We start from the raw sequence: 16,353 nt of genomic DNA, 5'->3' as shown, positions 1-16,353 counted from the left end.
TACAATTTACATCTTGTTGGCCCAAGTGAAGTTTTGTTTTGAAAACTAGCAAAGAAAGCTCAGGCATAAACCAGGTCCATCCCCTGTGTACACAGACACGGACATATTCGAGCATGAGGAATGTACGAGAAGGAGATAAACTTAATTTGTTATATCTGTTATCTCCTGATCGAAAAGGTTGCATAATTGATAAGGAGAAGGACTCATTACTCAAAGAGAACACTATTCAAGATAAGGAAAGAGTTAGAAGTTGAGGATAACTAGAACTCTTCCACCAAGGAAGAGTAACATTAGAACTCTAGTTGTTTCTTATTCTACTAACTCTATATATTGCAGAATATTTTCAGGTACGCACAAAAGCAGAAGTTAAACGTGAGTTGAGAGCAAAATAGCAAGGCATTTTGCAAGCAATTCTTGTATGATTCAAGTGTGCGAACCTGAAGCTACATGAACCAGATAGAAGAACTAGTTCCAAGTGTCTGTCTTTTATCCTAGTTCAATTATAGTAGGTGATTTTCAAATTGTACCTTTCAGCTTTATTTAAAATCAATTGTAATAGGTACTCTAAATATTCAAGTTAGAGTTAACTTGAAGTTGTCGCAACAGTTAGAGGTTGGTTTCCATAACGGGATTAGAGGTAATCCTTAGGTTTACAAAGAATCTTTGTAAATGTTGTTTTGGCTCAGTGCTTTAGTGAAGTGTTGGAGAAAATCCTACTGAGTAGTAGGTCATATTTTTTTTACCTTTTGAGCCGGGTGTTTTCCACGTAAAAATACTTGTGTTCTTTACTTTTCGCATTTACTATTTCAGCAATATTATGTTAAGGAACACTTAGAAGAACCAGGTCCTTCGATAATTCAGTGCACGCGAAAATTGGACACCATATAAATTACCCCCACCCCTCTTGTGTGGCATTGACATATAAAATATCAATTGGTATTAGAGCATTTTACCCTTAAAGAGGCTAACACCTTAGGAGAAGATCAAGATGAGTGTACCACCTGGAAACTGGGAAGGGCAATCCACTGCTAGGCCACCATTCTTCAATGGCCAGTACTACTTCTGGTGAAAAATAGGATGAGAGATCACATCATAGGAGAAGACTATGAGTTATGGGACATTGTCACAGATAGTCCACTGACTACCATGAAGATAAATGCTGAAGGAGTAGAGGTACCAAAGACAAGAGCAGATTGCACAGATGAGGACTTGAAGAAATGGGAGAAGAATGCCAAAGCCAAGAAGTGGCTTATTTGTGAACTTGGTCCAGATGAGTATAGCAGAATCCAAAATTGTACCACTGCCAAGGAAATCTGGGACACTCTGCAAGTGTCTCACGAAGGAACACCTCAGGTGAAAAGGTCCAGAGGAACTCTACTGTATTCTCAATATGAGAACTTTACTATGAAGGAAGGAGAAACCATTCAAGAGATGTACACAAGGTTTACTACATTGACAAATGAACTAAAGTCTCTTGGAAGAATTATTTCTGAAGAAGATAGAGTCGAGAAAATATTGACAAGGGTTTTGCCTGTTACTTGGGAGAGCAAAATTACTGTCATTCAGGAATCAAAGAATATTGCCACCCTCCCACTGGATGAATTAATTGGAAATCTCACTGCTTATGAACTTAGGAGACAAACCATAAAAATGGATGTACCAAAGAAGGAAATGAGTCTGGCACTCATAATCTCTGAAGGTTCTGATCTTGAAGGTGATGAAATGGCTATGATCACTAGGGATTTTGAGAAATACTCGAGGAGAGGAAAGGGTCCTTCAAGAATTGGAAGCTATAGTAAATCAAAAATTTCTGAGAAGCAAACCAATGATGGATGCTACAAGTGTGGAAAGACTGATCACCACATCAAAAACTGTCTCCAATGGAAAATTGAATGGAAGAAGGAAAGAGCTGAATGAAGGAACAGGAAGAAGGAACATGTTCAACCCAAGAAAAGCAAATGATCAACCAGGGCTATAGTCGCTGCTTGGGGAGAAAGCTCAGATGATGATGAGGAGGATGAACAAACACTATGGCCATTGGAGAATCTGATGAGGAAATTGAGGTAAGTGTAATTCATCTCAAAGACAAGATTAAATTATTGTCTAAAGAAAGGTTATCTGAGTTATTTCTAGAACTAATTAATGAATTTGAGGATGTAAACAATGAAAAGGAACAGTTGTCTAAAGAATGTGTGATTTTAAAGGCTAAGTGCAAAAACCTGGAACTTAGGGTTAGTGAAACTGTAAGTGAAAATACTGTTTTGAAAAATTAGGTTCATGTACTTGACTCAATTATCCTATAGCTTAGATCTGAAAATCTAAAATGAAATTAGGAACAGGTAAAAAGACAGTTGATCACACACAACTCACTCTAGAAGAAAATATAGGAAAAAAGAATTATGAGTTGTATAAAAGGGATGAGCAGGTAAGAATCCTAAAAGAGGATTTAAGCAAGGTCAAGCATGAGCTAGACATAACTTGTAAATGGAACAGGTCCTCCAATGCACTTTCATGGCTACAGGAACATCATAGTGCCAATAGAAGAGGACTTGGCTTTGGGAACCTGGTACCTAAATAGGATCTTAAAAGCAAGTACCTCACACTTCCTAAGAACAAGATTTGCACATACTGTGGTAAAATAGGTCACTATAAAAGTGAATGCACTACAAAAGAAAAGGCAAGTTAAAAGAATAAAGAATTTGCTTAAGGGAAAAATAGGCTATCAAGTTGGGCTAAAAAGAATTTAATTCATCCTTTTGCCTATAGAAAGGGACCCAAACTAGTTTGGGTTCCTAAGACTAACCCCTGATTTCTTTTTGCAGGTCCAAGTGAAGGAGAGCAGTCAAATATGGTACATGGATAGTGGCTGCTCAAAGCACATGACATGAAACAATAACCATTTCCTTTCACTTAAGGACCTTAAAGGAGGTAATGTCTCCTTTGGAAATGGGAAGAAAGGTGAGATCATTGGGGTTGGAAAGGTAGGCAAGAATGATTCTCATTCTATTGAGAACGTCTACTTGATAGATGGACTAAAGTACAGTGTGATAAGTGTATCACAACTGTGTGATAGAGGTAACATGGTAGCATTCACATCTACCAAATATTTTGTGATTAATCTTACCACTGACAAGATAGTTTTGTAGGTAAAAAGAGTGAATAACATATATGTTGTAGATCTGTCCACACTTTCAGAAAATGAACTCACTTGCTTAAGTGTGTTGGATAATGATCCCCCCATTTGGCACAAGAGACTTGGACATACCGGTCTAAGTCAACTCAACAAACTTATCTCCAAGGACTTGGTGATAGGACTGCCTAACATTAAGTTTAAGGAAGATAAGGTTTGTGAGGTCTGTGCAAGAGGAAGCATGTAAGATCCTCTTTTAAAAGCAAGAAAGTGGTAAGCACCATCAGGACGATGGAACTGGTCCATATGGATCTTTGTAGACCAATGAGAACATTAAGCAGATGTGGTAAGAGATATGTAATGGTGCTTGTTGATGATTACTCTAGGTTTACTTGGACATTATTTTTAACATCTAAAAATAAAGCATTTGGCATGTTCACTTCGTTTGTTAGAAAAACTCATAAACAACTAGGTAATCAACTTGCATCAATTAGGTCTTATCATGGTACTGAATTTGAGAATGCTAAATTTTCTAAATTTTGTGATGAACATGGCATAGATCATAACTTTTCTACTCATAGGTCTCCACAACAAAATGGAGTAGTTAAAAGAAAGAATATGACACTTGAAGATATGGCTAGGACTATGCTTCTTTTTAGTAAACTGCGCCATAGTTTCTGGGCAGAAGTTGTGAACACTGCATGTTACATCATAAATAGGTGCATGACTGGACCTCTTGTAGAGAAGACTCCCTATGAGTTACTTAAAGGGAAAAAGCCAAACATATACCATCTTAGGGCATTTGGATGCAAGTGCTTTGTGCACATGGTAAAGACTCTCTAGGTAAGTTTGATCCCAGAAGTGACGAGGGAGTATTCTTGGGATATTCTTCACATAGTAAAGCCTAGAATATTTATAACAAAAGAACTATGTATGTAGAAAAAAGTGTACATGTAGTTTTTTATGAAACTAGCATTCTTTCTAAGAGACGGGAACATGAAGATGAAGCAATTGGGCTGTTAGAAACTCAAATGAAACCACAGCCCAGATTGAAGTTGCACCAAAGGAAGAAACAGGTGATGGAATAAGTCATTCTACCCAGGGCAACTTGATAGGGGGAACTGAACAAAAAAGAACTGATCCTCAAACCTTGAGGGAACCTGTCCATGAACTTGTTCCTCAACAACAAAACACTGAAGGAACATCTAAGGGAAACCAGCTAGTTGTGAAAACTTATAAGTACCAAAGTTCTCATCCCATTGAGAACATAATTACTGATCCAACCTCTGAAATCAAAACCAGGTCTTTTTTGAAGAATCTTTGTGCTTTTGATGCTTTTTTATCTCTTATTGAACCTAAAAATGTTGTTGAGGCTTTGCAGGATGCAGCCTGGGTGAATGCAATGCAAGATGAACTCAACCAATTTGAGAGAAGTCAAGTTTGGCATCTGGTACCAAGACCTAAGGACAAATCAGTAATTGGCACAAAATGGGTCTTCAGAAACAAACTTGATAAAGATGGAACAGTTACAAGGAACAAGGCAAGATTGATGGTTCAAGGATATAGTCAAGAGGAGGGCATAGACTATGATGAGACTTTTGCTCCAGTTGCAAGATTGGAAGCAATTAGACTCCTCATAGCCTTTGCTGCTTACATGGAATTCACTCTTCATCAGATGGATGTCAAGAGTGCGTTCCTCAGTGGTTATCTAAAGGAAGAAGTATTTGTCAAATAACCTCCGGGTTTTGAAAGCAAGGAATGCCCTGATCATGTGTACAAGCTTGACAAGGCACTTTATGGGTTCAAGCAGGCTCCAAGAGCATCGTATGAAGGATTATCAAAACTTTTACTTGAGCATGGCTACAAGAGAAGTAAAATTGATAATACTTTATCCTTGAAAGAAAAAGGTAAAGATCTTTTGGTAGTTCAGATATATGTTGATGATATAATCTTTGGAGCAACCACTGATAAGTTAAGTAAAGAATTTGCTAAACTAATGAGGAGTGAATTTAAAATGAGCATGATGGGTGAGCTTAATTTCTTTTTAGGCTTACAAATTAAACAAAATTCAAATGGAACTATGATCCATCAGCAGAAGTATGTAAAGGAGTTGCTTAAAAGGTTTAAAATGGAAGATTCCAAAGAAATTGACACTCCTATTGCAACAGCTACAAAGTTGGATATAGATGAACCTGGTTCATCTGTCGATCAGAAGTTGTATAGGGGAATGATTGGCTCATTGTTGTATCTCACTCCTTGCAGACCTGGCATTGTTTTCAGTGTAGGCCTTTGTGCAAGATTTCAGGCGAATCCAAAGGAGTCTCACTTGACTGCTGTCAAGAGGATCTTGAGATACCTAAAAGGCACCACTGACCTTTGTCTATGGTATCCAAAAGGTAGTAATTTCAATCTAGGGATATGCTGATGCTGATTATGCAGGCTTTCTTGTGGATAGAAAGAGCACCTCATGTATGGCACAATTTCTTGGCCCATGTCTTGTGTCTTGGGCCACCAAAAAGCAAAATTTTGTGGCCTTATCTACTGCTGAAGCTGAGTATGTTGTTGCTACTTCATGTTATACTCAATTGTTGTGGATCAAACAGTAATTAATGGACTTTGGAATTGATGTTGGTTGTATCCCCATCTTTTGTGACAACACTAGTGCAATTAGTATGACCAAGATCCTGATTCATCACAAGAGAACTAAGCACATAGATGTTAGGCATCACTTTTTGAGGGACAACTATGAAAATGGTTTGATCACTGTGGAATTTTGTACTACTGACAAGTAAATAACTGACATCTTCACAAAATTTCTAAGTAGAGATCACTTTGAAAGGAACACGTTAGAATTAGGGATGATTAAGATCACCTAAAAGGACCAGTTTAAAATTTCACAATCGATTTTTTTTTGGTTAGAAAATCTATAAATTTTATATATAGTTAGATTAGATTTTGCTCAGTCTAATACTTTCAATAGTATACTCATGTGCCATGTGCTAAAATGACTTATTAATCTCTAATGATATTATCTATATTTTCTTGGAAAATTCAGACTTACACAAGAGATTTCTCACTGAAGAACCTGGTTCATCAAGATTACTTGGTATGTATTCTACACTCTGCATAATTTGAAATAATTATATTTGGATCATGATTAAAAGAAGAGTCCCGTCTAATAACAAATCTTTTTGGACTTATCCGTTACAAAATGAACCAGTTCCGTTCAAAAGAAGTCCTAACCATATTAAGTGCCTAGATTCTAGGGATAGTCTTGAATGTCTTCTCAAACAGACTTGCAATTTGATTAGACTTCTGCAAAAGCTGTCGTTAATCAAGTGAACTCCTCCACTTTATATTGATTGGGATTAATTTGTTTCTTCACTTCTAAATTTTCAAGTCGTCCAAATTCTCTCAAACTTCTCTCGTCTTCTACTCTCACACAAACTCGTTTCTAAAGCTCCCAAACTCAGAAATGGCAAACCCTTCTGAAAATCCTTCATCCCCACCCAAGGAAACCACATCCACACCATCTATCACATATTCAACCACACCTCTGTCTTATAAAGGAAAAACTAAGATGCTTGCTCGCAAGACTGTGGCTGGGAGCACATTTTCTAAGAAATTAGATAAACAATTGAAGGATAGCCAGGTCCAGGAACCTCAGAAATCTGAAGACTCATTTAAGTCTGCTACTGAGGGAGAAGAATCGGTTTCTTTTGAGACTGAACATGTATCATCTGGCCCTAAAGTTACTCCTAAAACTATTTATGAGGTTACTACGAATCTGGAGAATAGGTTTGTGCTGGTAGGATCCATGGCAGGTGTTGAAACTACTGAGTCTGGAAGGGTTGGTGGTAAAAATAAAAAAGGAAAAGAAAAAAAGAGTGAGGGTGCTCGGAGTACTGTGAGGGGAAAGGGAAAAGGAATGGTTGGTTCTTCACCCATTCTTGTTAGTCTAACTAAAGAATCAGGTGCAATAGTTGTTTGGGGTGAGGAATCTCCTAGAATAGAGGAGAGTGTGAGAAAAACAAGGGAAAATGGATGTGAAGAAGCTATTGAGGGGCTGGTTCAACTTAGGAAAAATGTAGATGAACTTGTTCCATACAAACAGGAAACTCTCACAGACCTACTGAAAAGGGTGACTGTAAGTTACAATCCAAAGAAGAAAGGAAGTTCAGGAGTTAACACCCCTGGAACTGCTAGGGCAAACAAGAAAAAGAAGGTTGCCTCTTCTATCCCTGTTGAAATTCCTCCCACAAGAGGAAGAGCCACAAGATGTCAGAAGAAGCAGAGTGAGGTTGACCTGGAGAAAGCCTTAGAAGAAAGTAAAAGAAAACCTACTGCTAAGGGAAATAAAATGATGGGTAAGCCTGTTGAGGCTATTGAAAATGATGAGATAGACCTCGTCCTTCGAGATGAAGATGAGACAGAAAAAGTGGAGGTTCTGACTCTTAAAGCTAAGAAAGCCAAGACTTTCATAAAGAAGTTTGTTTCAAAGTTAAAGTCTGTTGAACCATCCACTTTGGCTAAAAGAACTAGGTCTGCTGTGAAATCAAGAAAAGTGAAAATTGTGGAGGAAGAAGAATAGAGTGGAGAGGAAGAAAAAGATGATTCTGATGCTGAGAAAGACAAGATGGTCAAATTTGGAAAGAGAACTATCTTGAAAGGCAGACTCCCCAGGGACTTGGAGGAGGAAGGAATGGTGATGCTTTTTGGAGAAGTTACAGTTGCAAGGCTGGAATGATATGGTCCTTCAGATGGATGGTAGGCTGGCCATAAATGAAATTGTGGAGTTTATGGCCAATTGTGAGATAAAAGATAGTAGGGTCACTAGTGTGGTAAAGGGGGTGAAAGTAACTTTTGACGAGAAAGAGCTGGGAGAGATCTTGGAGTGTACCTGCTGAAGGGTACAATGATTATAAGAAACTAAAATGGCCAAGTCTAGAGAATCTCCCTACTGCCCTTGTCATTACTAGGAAATTTGGTGACAATGAAGAGGAACTTGAGCCCAAGGCTATTTACAAAAGTGAGATGAAGCCACCCCACAAAGTGTTGTTCGAATTTGTAAACAAATGTGTGCTGCCTAGGCAGGAAAGGAGGCACATTTCCACATTCATGGACCTGGTCCTTATGGAATATTTGGACAATGAGAGGCAAATCAATTGGCATGGGTTTATAATCCAGCTTCTTGATAGGATTCTAAATGGCACAAAGACTCATGTCATACCCTATGGCTTTATACTCACGGTTGTACTTGCACACTTCAAGGTACCCATCAAGAAATGAGAGGTTGGTACAATCAAGGATCATTTTGAGGAAAATACTCTGACTGCTTGTGACTATGAAGTCAAAACCACTCCTAAAGAACCTGGTTCATCCAAAAAGGTACCAATGAATAGCAAAGTGCGAGCCTTGGTGCAAGAGAGTGGGGCTAAGGATGCTGAGATTGATAGGCTGAAGAAGAGGTTGGCAGAAGTGGAGACTGAGAGAGATGCTCTCAGAGTTGATCTGGCAAAAGAAAAGGAGAAGAATGATGGCATTCTTTAGGATATGCTGAAACTACTCCAAGCCAAAAACCAAGAACCTGGTCTTTCCCAGCCTTAAGCCTCCTAGCCCAGTGTAGATCAACCAGTGACCCACTTCGGGATTTTTTTTGTTTCTTTTACTCATGTTCCAATGTTTTTATTCTTCTTATGCTTTGTGGTAGGATCTTATCAATCAATAAAATTCACTGTCTTTTACTCTAACTATTTGTTTATATTTCTTAGATGGCTAATATCCTTAGATTGATATATGATGATTAATCCATGATTGCATGTGAAATAGCTCCAGTGGCCATGAGTAATTTCTATTTAAAATTTAGTTATCTAACATTATTATGCAACTTTTCGATGATGCCAAAAAGGGGAAAAAGGTTATGATTTCTTTGGACAGTAATGTTTATAACCTAATGAACCCGGTCCTTGATGATAAGTGACTTTAAAAAGGTAAAATATTCTAACATTGTGTTGATGTTAAGCTGAGTTGAAACAGGGCCTAAGATTATGAAAAACATAGAGTTTGTCATCATCAAAAAGGGGGAATTTGTTGGCCCAAGTGAAGTTTTATTTTGAAGATTGGCAAAGGAAGCTCAGGCATAAACCAGGTCCATCCCATGTGTACACAAACACAGACATATTCGAGCATGAGGAATGCACGAGAAAGAGATAAGCTTAACTTGTTATATCTGTTATCTCCTGATCGAAAATGTTGCATAATTGATAAGGAGAAGTACACATTACTCAAAGAGAACACTATTCAAGATAAGGGAGGAGTTAGAAGTTGAGGATAACTAGAACTCTTCCACCAAGGAAGAGTAGCATTAGAACTCTAGTTGTTTTTTATTCTACTAACTCTATATATTTCAGGATGTTCTCATTCTACAGGTACCACTACAACAACAACAACAACCCAATATAATCCCACTAGTGGGGTCTGGGGAGGGTAGTGTGTACGCAGACCTTATCCCTACCCTAGGGTAGAGAGGCTGTTTCCGATAGACCCTCGGCTCCCTACCCTCCAAGAGCTCACCACCTTGCTCCTGGGGTGACTCGAACTCACAACCTCTTGGTTGGAAGTGGAGGGTGCTTACCACTAGAGCAACCCACTCTTGTCACAGGTACCACTATAAGAAATATGATTTTCTGTGACGACCTTTTGTGGCGACTCATTTAGTCGTTACAGAAGTAAGACTTTTTATAGCTACTTGGAAAGGTCTCCACTAAAGAGGATAGTTCTAGCTGCGACCCTGAACTTGCCATTAGAAGTAATATTTTAGTGGCGACTATGATTATGCCATCACAAATATGTATTAAATTTTGCAAATAAAATATGACTGAAAAAAGTAATTGTGGCGATATGTAATGTCTTGCCCCTAAATGTAATTTGTAGCGACTATGTCGCTCCTAAAAGCGAGCCATTAATTATTTAGTTTTCCACCTAAAAGATAAAATAAAAAATTTACACTCTAAGAAACCCTTCTGTCCTTCCATTTTGTTTCAATGTTCTCCCCCAGTTTTGGCGAAGAAACAACAAAACCCTTGCTCCTATACCCCTTTTATTCCTTTAGAAATTTTCCTCCAAGTCAGAGAATAATCCTCTCCGCTTCTTTCACAGCCCCCTTCCCCGTTCCTTTGTCCTTCCACGGGTGGAGTGTTAGAGATATTTAGAGCTCCAAAGTCATTACCGAGGAGGGCGATTCATCTGTGATGCTCAAATACAGTCGTTGAAGCTGTTTCATCTCTAGTCCTCCTTCTCTATTTCGTTATTTTGTAACTACGGTGGCGATTTCATGATATCTAAGCAAGTTGATATTTTTTCTTTCTTTACTCTATATTTCATTCCCTTTTTTCTAAATATTAGTGTGTTGAGAGCAAAATAGCAAAAGTTAAACGTGAGTTGAGAGCAAAATAGCAAGGCATTTGCAAGCAATTCTTGTGTGATTCAAGTGTGCGAACCTAAAGCTACGTGAACCAGATAGAAGAACCAGTTCCAAGTGTTTGTCTTTTATTCTAGTTCAATTGTAGTAGGTGATTTTCAAATTGCACCTTTCAGCTTTATTTAGAAGCAATTTTAATAGGTACTCTGAGTATTCAAGTTAGAGTTAACTTGAAGTTGTCGCAACAGTCAGAGGCTGGTTGCCACAACAGGATTAGAGGTAATCCTTAGGTTTACAAAGAGTCTTTGTAAATGCTGTTTTGGCTCAGTGATTTAGTGAAGTGTTGGGGAAAATTCTACTAAGTAGTAGGTCGTGGTTTTTTTTACATTTTGAGATGGGTATTTTTCACGTAAAAATATTTGTGTTCTTTACTTTCCGCATTTACTATTTCAGCAACAGTAGGTCAAGGAACACTTAGAAGAATCAGGTCCTTCGATAATCCAGTACACGCGAAAATTGGACACCACACAAATCACCCCTCTTGTATGGCATTGACATATAAAATATCTCATCTATCATTTGGACGTATATACAATATCAATACAATAAACAAAAAAAATTAATAAGATATAAATAGATCTTGAGACAGTACTTACAAGTTACAACAGTAACGAATATAGTTATGTAAATTTATGTCAAAATTGATAGGTTACGTATATCAAAACTGAACAATTTTTTTTTTTTTTTTTTAGATGTAAAGACCACCTCTACGACCTTGAGCATCAATCAATTCAACTTGAATCTCAATTTCACCACATTCTACATGTTGCAATCTAAGAATCATGTTTTGTGTCATTTTTCCATTCTCCCATATTATGCAACTTTCATCAGAAAGGCAATTGTCCCTGTTTGGCTGAACCCTATCCACCTTGACACCATCTGGGAGTCCTTCTAATCCCATGTTTATTGCATCAATATAGGGTTTTATGTCTATCTTTGCATCTCCCATTTTGTCATCTGCAGTGAATGTATCTTTGTCATACACTGTCTACAAAAAAGAACAATTAGGCAACCCATGTAAGCTATCCATTTGAACCAACGTATAACTATTTCATCCAAAAGTTTAAACTAATTACAACACTACCCTCACATGCAAATCTTAGTCCTTTTTTTTAAATTATAGATTAAACATGTGAATTTTTTAATACATGGGGGTGTGACTTAAAACTCTAACACATGTATTTGTCCTAAAATATTATTCCCTTTGTTTCAATTTAGATGACACATTTCGCTAATCGATTGTTAAACTGTATAAAGTTTGATCAATATTTTAAAATATTTTTTTATCATATTGACATAAGAAAATTACAATTTATAATACTTTTCTTATAGTTTTTGAATATATCTAAATTTTAATTTTAAAATACTGAATTGAACTAATCCAATTTAGTTTCAAAATTTAGTCAAACTGACATAATCGAAATATGTTATCTAAATTGAAATAGATAGAGTATTTGAATTATGTGACAATTTTATCTGAAAGCACAATTAAATGTATCTCATTCCTAACAGTTTAAGTTCCTAAGATAAGCTTGTCCCACAAATTCAACAGTATTGGATGATCAACGTCAAACCTATATTCTATATATAAGCGTCGTTAACCTTTTTTTATATAAATTCAGCTATTGAGGAGAATACTTGCTAAGATGAAAAAATAAAGAGGAGAATACTTACTAAAGTAATAGGAAGGCTGGGATCATAGAGTGCAAGGCTCAACTCCTCATTCCATACAGGATTGCAGTTCTCTTTGATAACTCGAGTCTTCACTTTCTATAGAATATAATTGGGAACAAAATCGAAGCAAGGATATATAGGTCATACTCCCATGTAGAAAAGGTTGCATAAATTGGAAAATATGGTCTCCTCACATTCATGTGACAACACGGAATGTAAAATAGATGAAGTTTCAAATTAAACCTCGTGAAGGCGACAAAAATAGTTGCTTAGATGATCGGCACCCTCACCTATAACCTCAGAGTCATGGGTTTGAGTCACTAAAGAAGTATTAACTCTAACAAAGGGGATCATGAAGGCAACACAAGCATATCTTCCCTCCTCTTAATTTGGGATATGTGTGTAGCAAAATCTAACCAAGATTCGGTCTTTGTTTGTGGATATGAAAAATAATTCAAAAATAGCCATCATAATTCCACATTATTATGAAAACCATGCAAAAATATTGATTGAAACAAAAAGAAACTATAATATTTAGAGAGAGAAAGAACATGCCTGGCCGCCCATGGTGATTACAACATAAGGATCACTACCAAAAGCATCTCTCACTGCAAGATTAATCCCTCTGCGTACTCTGATTTTCAAAACACCCAGTGTATTCATCTTTCTCTCTTTATCTTTTTTCCTTTCTTCTTTGTCTTGCGTTCAGGTCAAATATGTATAGAAATTCAAAAATAAATAGTGTGCTTAAAAACAGGAAGAAGAGTGTGCAAATGAGCTCCTTAGGACTTAGATAATTAAGGTGAGCCTCCTAATATATTTGCTATATTTTTCTTGTTAAAATGTGTCTAAAAAATATCAACACCTTTTTAAAGTTTTCTGAGGTTATTTTCATAACGTTGTACATCAATAAAACCTTGAAAAATGACAACGAAAGAATGTCCCAAGTCTCCCCATCCTCAAAAAAGTGTTAAATAACTAGGCTAAACAAGGTGGAAGTTTATGTATATAATCGAGTTAATCGTCTCTCTTTCCCCTTTTTCTATTCCCTATGCATAATAAACAAAAATTAAACAAAAAACAAAACTTAGGTTTAAGTTATCGTCTAGTTTATTTTTCAATTAAAATGAGTATAATAATTTAAAAATAAAAATAAAAAAGACTCATGAGTCATGACCTAGTTGGTTAGATAAAGCGGTAGAGTATATAACCTGTAGCCGAAATTGCGTTTAATATTATAATCTCGCAAAAAATGGCTTCTTCTCTCTACCGCCGTCTCCATGATGTATTCACAAAGACCGCCAAACCCCAGGTCCTTACTGCCATCGCCGATGTCAAATCCAAAGTTCCTCAACCCGTCAAAGCCATTAGTAAACCCGAATCCTCTAAAGAGCAGACATTTCAGTCGCTGATTCGTAAATTCAAGCAAGACTCAAAGAATCCTAAATTCCGCCGCAGTTATCAAAAATATGCATCTTTCGTACGTCGGCTCATCCAGTCTGAACAGTTCTCAGGTATTCAAGATATCTTCGAACACCAAAAAGTTTACCCAGAAATAAAAAGTGAGCGTTTTGTTGTACGATTCATTTCCTTGTATGGTAAAGCTGGTATGTTCGAGCATGCCCAGAAATTGTTCGATGAAATGCCCGACTTAGACTGTGAGCGTACGGTCATGTCATTTAATGCTCTACTGGGAGCTTGTGTTAATTCGAAGAAATATGATAAAATTAGAGAGATTTTCAGGGAATTTCCTGGAAAATTAGCTATTGAGCCCGATGTTGTTTCGTATAATACGGTGATCAAGGCCTTCAGTGAGATGGGTTCACCGCATTCCGCAGTTCTGCTAATTGAAGAGATGGAAAAAAATGGAATTGACCCTGATGTTATTACTTTCAATACATTGCTAGATGCGTTTTACAAGAATAATAAGTTTTCTGAAGCTGAAAAAATGTGGATTTTGATGGAAAAGAAGAATGTTATTCCGAATGTTAGGAGTTATAACTCGCGATTACGCTCGTTGGTAGAGAACAGTCAGGTTGTAGAGGCAGAGGAATTGTTTGAGGAGATGAAGAAAAGGGGAGTAAACCCTGATACTCATAGTCATAACGCGATGATTTCCGCTCGGACAAAGGATGGCGATTTGGAATTGGCTAAAAGCTGGTATGCAAAGTTGGAGGAAAATGGTTGTCTTCCTGATCTTGTGACATTCGTGTTACTTATTCCTCTGGCCTGTGATAAGGGTGATCCTGAGTTTGCTTATAAGTTGTGCAAGGAGTGTATTGTTTTGAAACATACTGTTTATACTAGTATAATACAACGGGTTGTTGATATGTTGGTTGCTCACTCCATGATCGAAGAAGCAAAAGAGCTTGTGAAAATGGGAAAGAACTGCTCGTTCCATTATAAGCTGACAGTGCCAAATGATGCCTAGTAATATCACATCTCTTTGACAGTTCGTCTCCACTGATTGGGATTATGATATAACAAGTTTTCTGTTTCGATGATTAAGCGATCCTTGTGAAAGAATTAGAAGATCTTGTGGAGTCAGTGAAGATTAGCTGCAACCATTATATGCTTACAGAAGGGGAAAGATGCCTAGTGATATTACTTTTCTGTCAAAGTAAGGAATTTGGCAGCAGGATATAAGGAGTTTCTTGTTTCAATGATGAGATACCGCTCGCATTAATTGGCGCTTCCAGTTTCCAAACTTCCAATTGCCAACTAATTAAACAAGAAAGATTTTACTCTTGCCAAAGGGTTCTTCTGTTGTTTACTTGTAGAATTTCATGTGCAACGTCAGACTACAGGCATTTTTGACTTGTGTTTTACCTTGATCCCCAAGGAAAGCTTATCTTTAGCTAAATTGTATTTGTTCAGTGTCACATTTATGGGAGTATTTTTTTCCCCCAATATTATTTGCTTCACTTCTTGATATCCTTGATAATTGTAGTTAATTGTAAACATAGTGGTAGAATCTTTACCAAGTGGTGGACTTTTTGTTTCTGTGATACAAATTTCTGTAAGAAACTTCATGATCAACTTATGGATAACAAAAAGTCTACTGATTTGAGACAAATTTCTATTCCACAGTGCTACAGGATCAACCCATTCAAAAAAGCAAAGAGCTTGTGGAGTTGGGAAATAGTTGTTCACTCCTTAATGGAATCATGTCAACATGTACCTATATATAAGAACTCTAAATAAGGCACTCATCGTATGTCTAGATCCATTCGAAGTAATTACAGACTAGGAAGGCGTCCGCTAGAGGTTAAGTAGGTTAATAATAGAAATATTATGAGTAATAATATTAGCATATAATTAGGGAAAACAGCAGTTCCTTACCTAAATTGTTTTATTGAAATGTAAGTTTGGTTGGTTAATGACATTGATTATCCTTAAAAACGGATAACAATTGAATTTATACGCATTATTAAAGATATGTGGATTGATTCAACATAAATGCTCAAGAATATAAATGAATTAAAGGTAGTGTGGATAACCAAACCAGTTGTCACGTAGAATCCGGGCTCGGATTTAAGGTTAATAACAGTTTTGTCATTGATCAGACCCTCGATTCGGGACCAAATGCGCATGAAGAACTGTGATTAAAATAAGAACTTTTCAATAACTAGCTAGAAAGCAGAGAAACAAGTTTGTATTGCCTTGATATGCGTGTTACAGTATCTCCATTGAATAAGAAACTTCTCCTTTATATAGAAGGAGAGTTTTACCCCTAGAACAATTCTAAAAAAGGTAAAAATACTCCTTGTGCATCAATTACTAAAATGCTACCGAGATCGGGCGAGATCCGCACTGTAATATCCGGTTGGGTGCGGATATCACGGTCCTCTGTTAGTCGTGTGCAACCGTTTTTAGTGCTTTCCGAGGTCTTGGAGCTCGTGGTTCAGCGGGTGTTGTCTCGTCGGGCCCGGTGGCGAGCACTCCGTTCGGGCCTTAGTACGAGAAGTTTCCAGCTTCGATTCCGATTCCATATAGTTATGTCCTTGCTTCATTTGACTCATCGGGAAATCGAGGTACTCATTACCCTCGGTTTTACCCGTATACAAAT

General features: G+C 37.1%; 3 protein-coding genes across 3 annotated transcripts; 2 read left to right on the top strand and 1 right to left on the bottom strand.

Annotated features, from left to right (window-relative positions):
- Window positions 1-1,077: 1,077 nt before the first annotated feature.
- LOC138894473 (uncharacterized) lies at window positions 1,078-1,917 on the top strand. The gene has a single exon (XM_070179171.1). The coding sequence runs from the start codon at window positions 1,078-1,080 to the stop codon at window positions 1,915-1,917; it is 840 nt and encodes a 279-aa protein (XP_070035272.1).
- A 9,230-nt stretch (window positions 1,918-11,147) lies between these two features.
- Window positions 11,148-13,008, bottom strand: LOC104097563 (protein C2-DOMAIN ABA-RELATED 7-like). The gene is made up of 3 exons (XM_070177626.1): window positions 12,836-13,008; window positions 12,285-12,376; window positions 11,148-11,598 (listed from the first exon to the last, which is right to left on the bottom strand). Exons 1-3 carry the CDS (start codon window positions 12,945-12,947, stop codon window positions 11,299-11,301), a joined length of 504 nt encoding a protein of 167 aa, XP_070033727.1. The 5' UTR covers window positions 12,948-13,008; the 3' UTR covers window positions 11,148-11,298.
- Window positions 13,009-13,536: 528 nt separating this feature from the next.
- On the top strand, window positions 13,537-14,715 carry LOC104097568 (pentatricopeptide repeat-containing protein At3g13150-like). Its single transcript, XM_009604156.1, has one exon. The coding sequence runs from the start codon at window positions 13,537-13,539 to the stop codon at window positions 14,713-14,715; it is 1,179 nt and encodes a 392-aa protein (XP_009602451.1).
- Window positions 14,716-16,353: the final 1,638 nt, after the last annotated feature.

Source organism: Nicotiana tomentosiformis, chromosome 6 (genome assembly GCF_000390325.3).
Source record: "Nicotiana tomentosiformis chromosome 6, ASM39032v3, whole genome shotgun sequence".
Lineage (NCBI taxonomy): Eukaryota > Viridiplantae > Streptophyta > Magnoliopsida > Solanales > Solanaceae > Nicotiana > Nicotiana tomentosiformis.
The sequence above is the reverse complement of the archived record's forward strand: the minus strand, read 5'-3'. Positions and strand labels throughout refer to the sequence as shown.

What these genes read in the sequence shown, in the direction of transcription:
- LOC138894473 (XM_070179171.1), top strand. Translation starts at nt 1,078, where the DNA reads ATGAGAGATCACATCATAGGAGAAGACTATGAGTTATGGGACATTGTC.
- LOC104097563 (XM_070177626.1), bottom strand. Translation starts at nt 12,947, where the DNA reads ATGAATACACTGGGTGTTTTGAAAATCAGAGTACGCAGAGGGATTAAT. An exon ending in CACCATGGGCGGCCAGGCAT is followed by an intron (nt 12,377 to 12,835) that starts GTTCTTTCTCTC and finishes TTCTATAGAAAG; the next exon opens with TGAAGACTCGAGTTATCAAA. An exon ending in CCAGCCTTCCTATTACTTTA is followed by an intron (nt 11,599 to 12,284) that starts GTAAGTATTCTC and finishes TCTTTTTTGTAG; the next exon opens with ACAGTGTATGACAAAGATAC.
- LOC104097568 (XM_009604156.1), top strand. Translation starts at nt 13,537, where the DNA reads ATGGCTTCTTCTCTCTACCGCCGTCTCCATGATGTATTCACAAAGACC.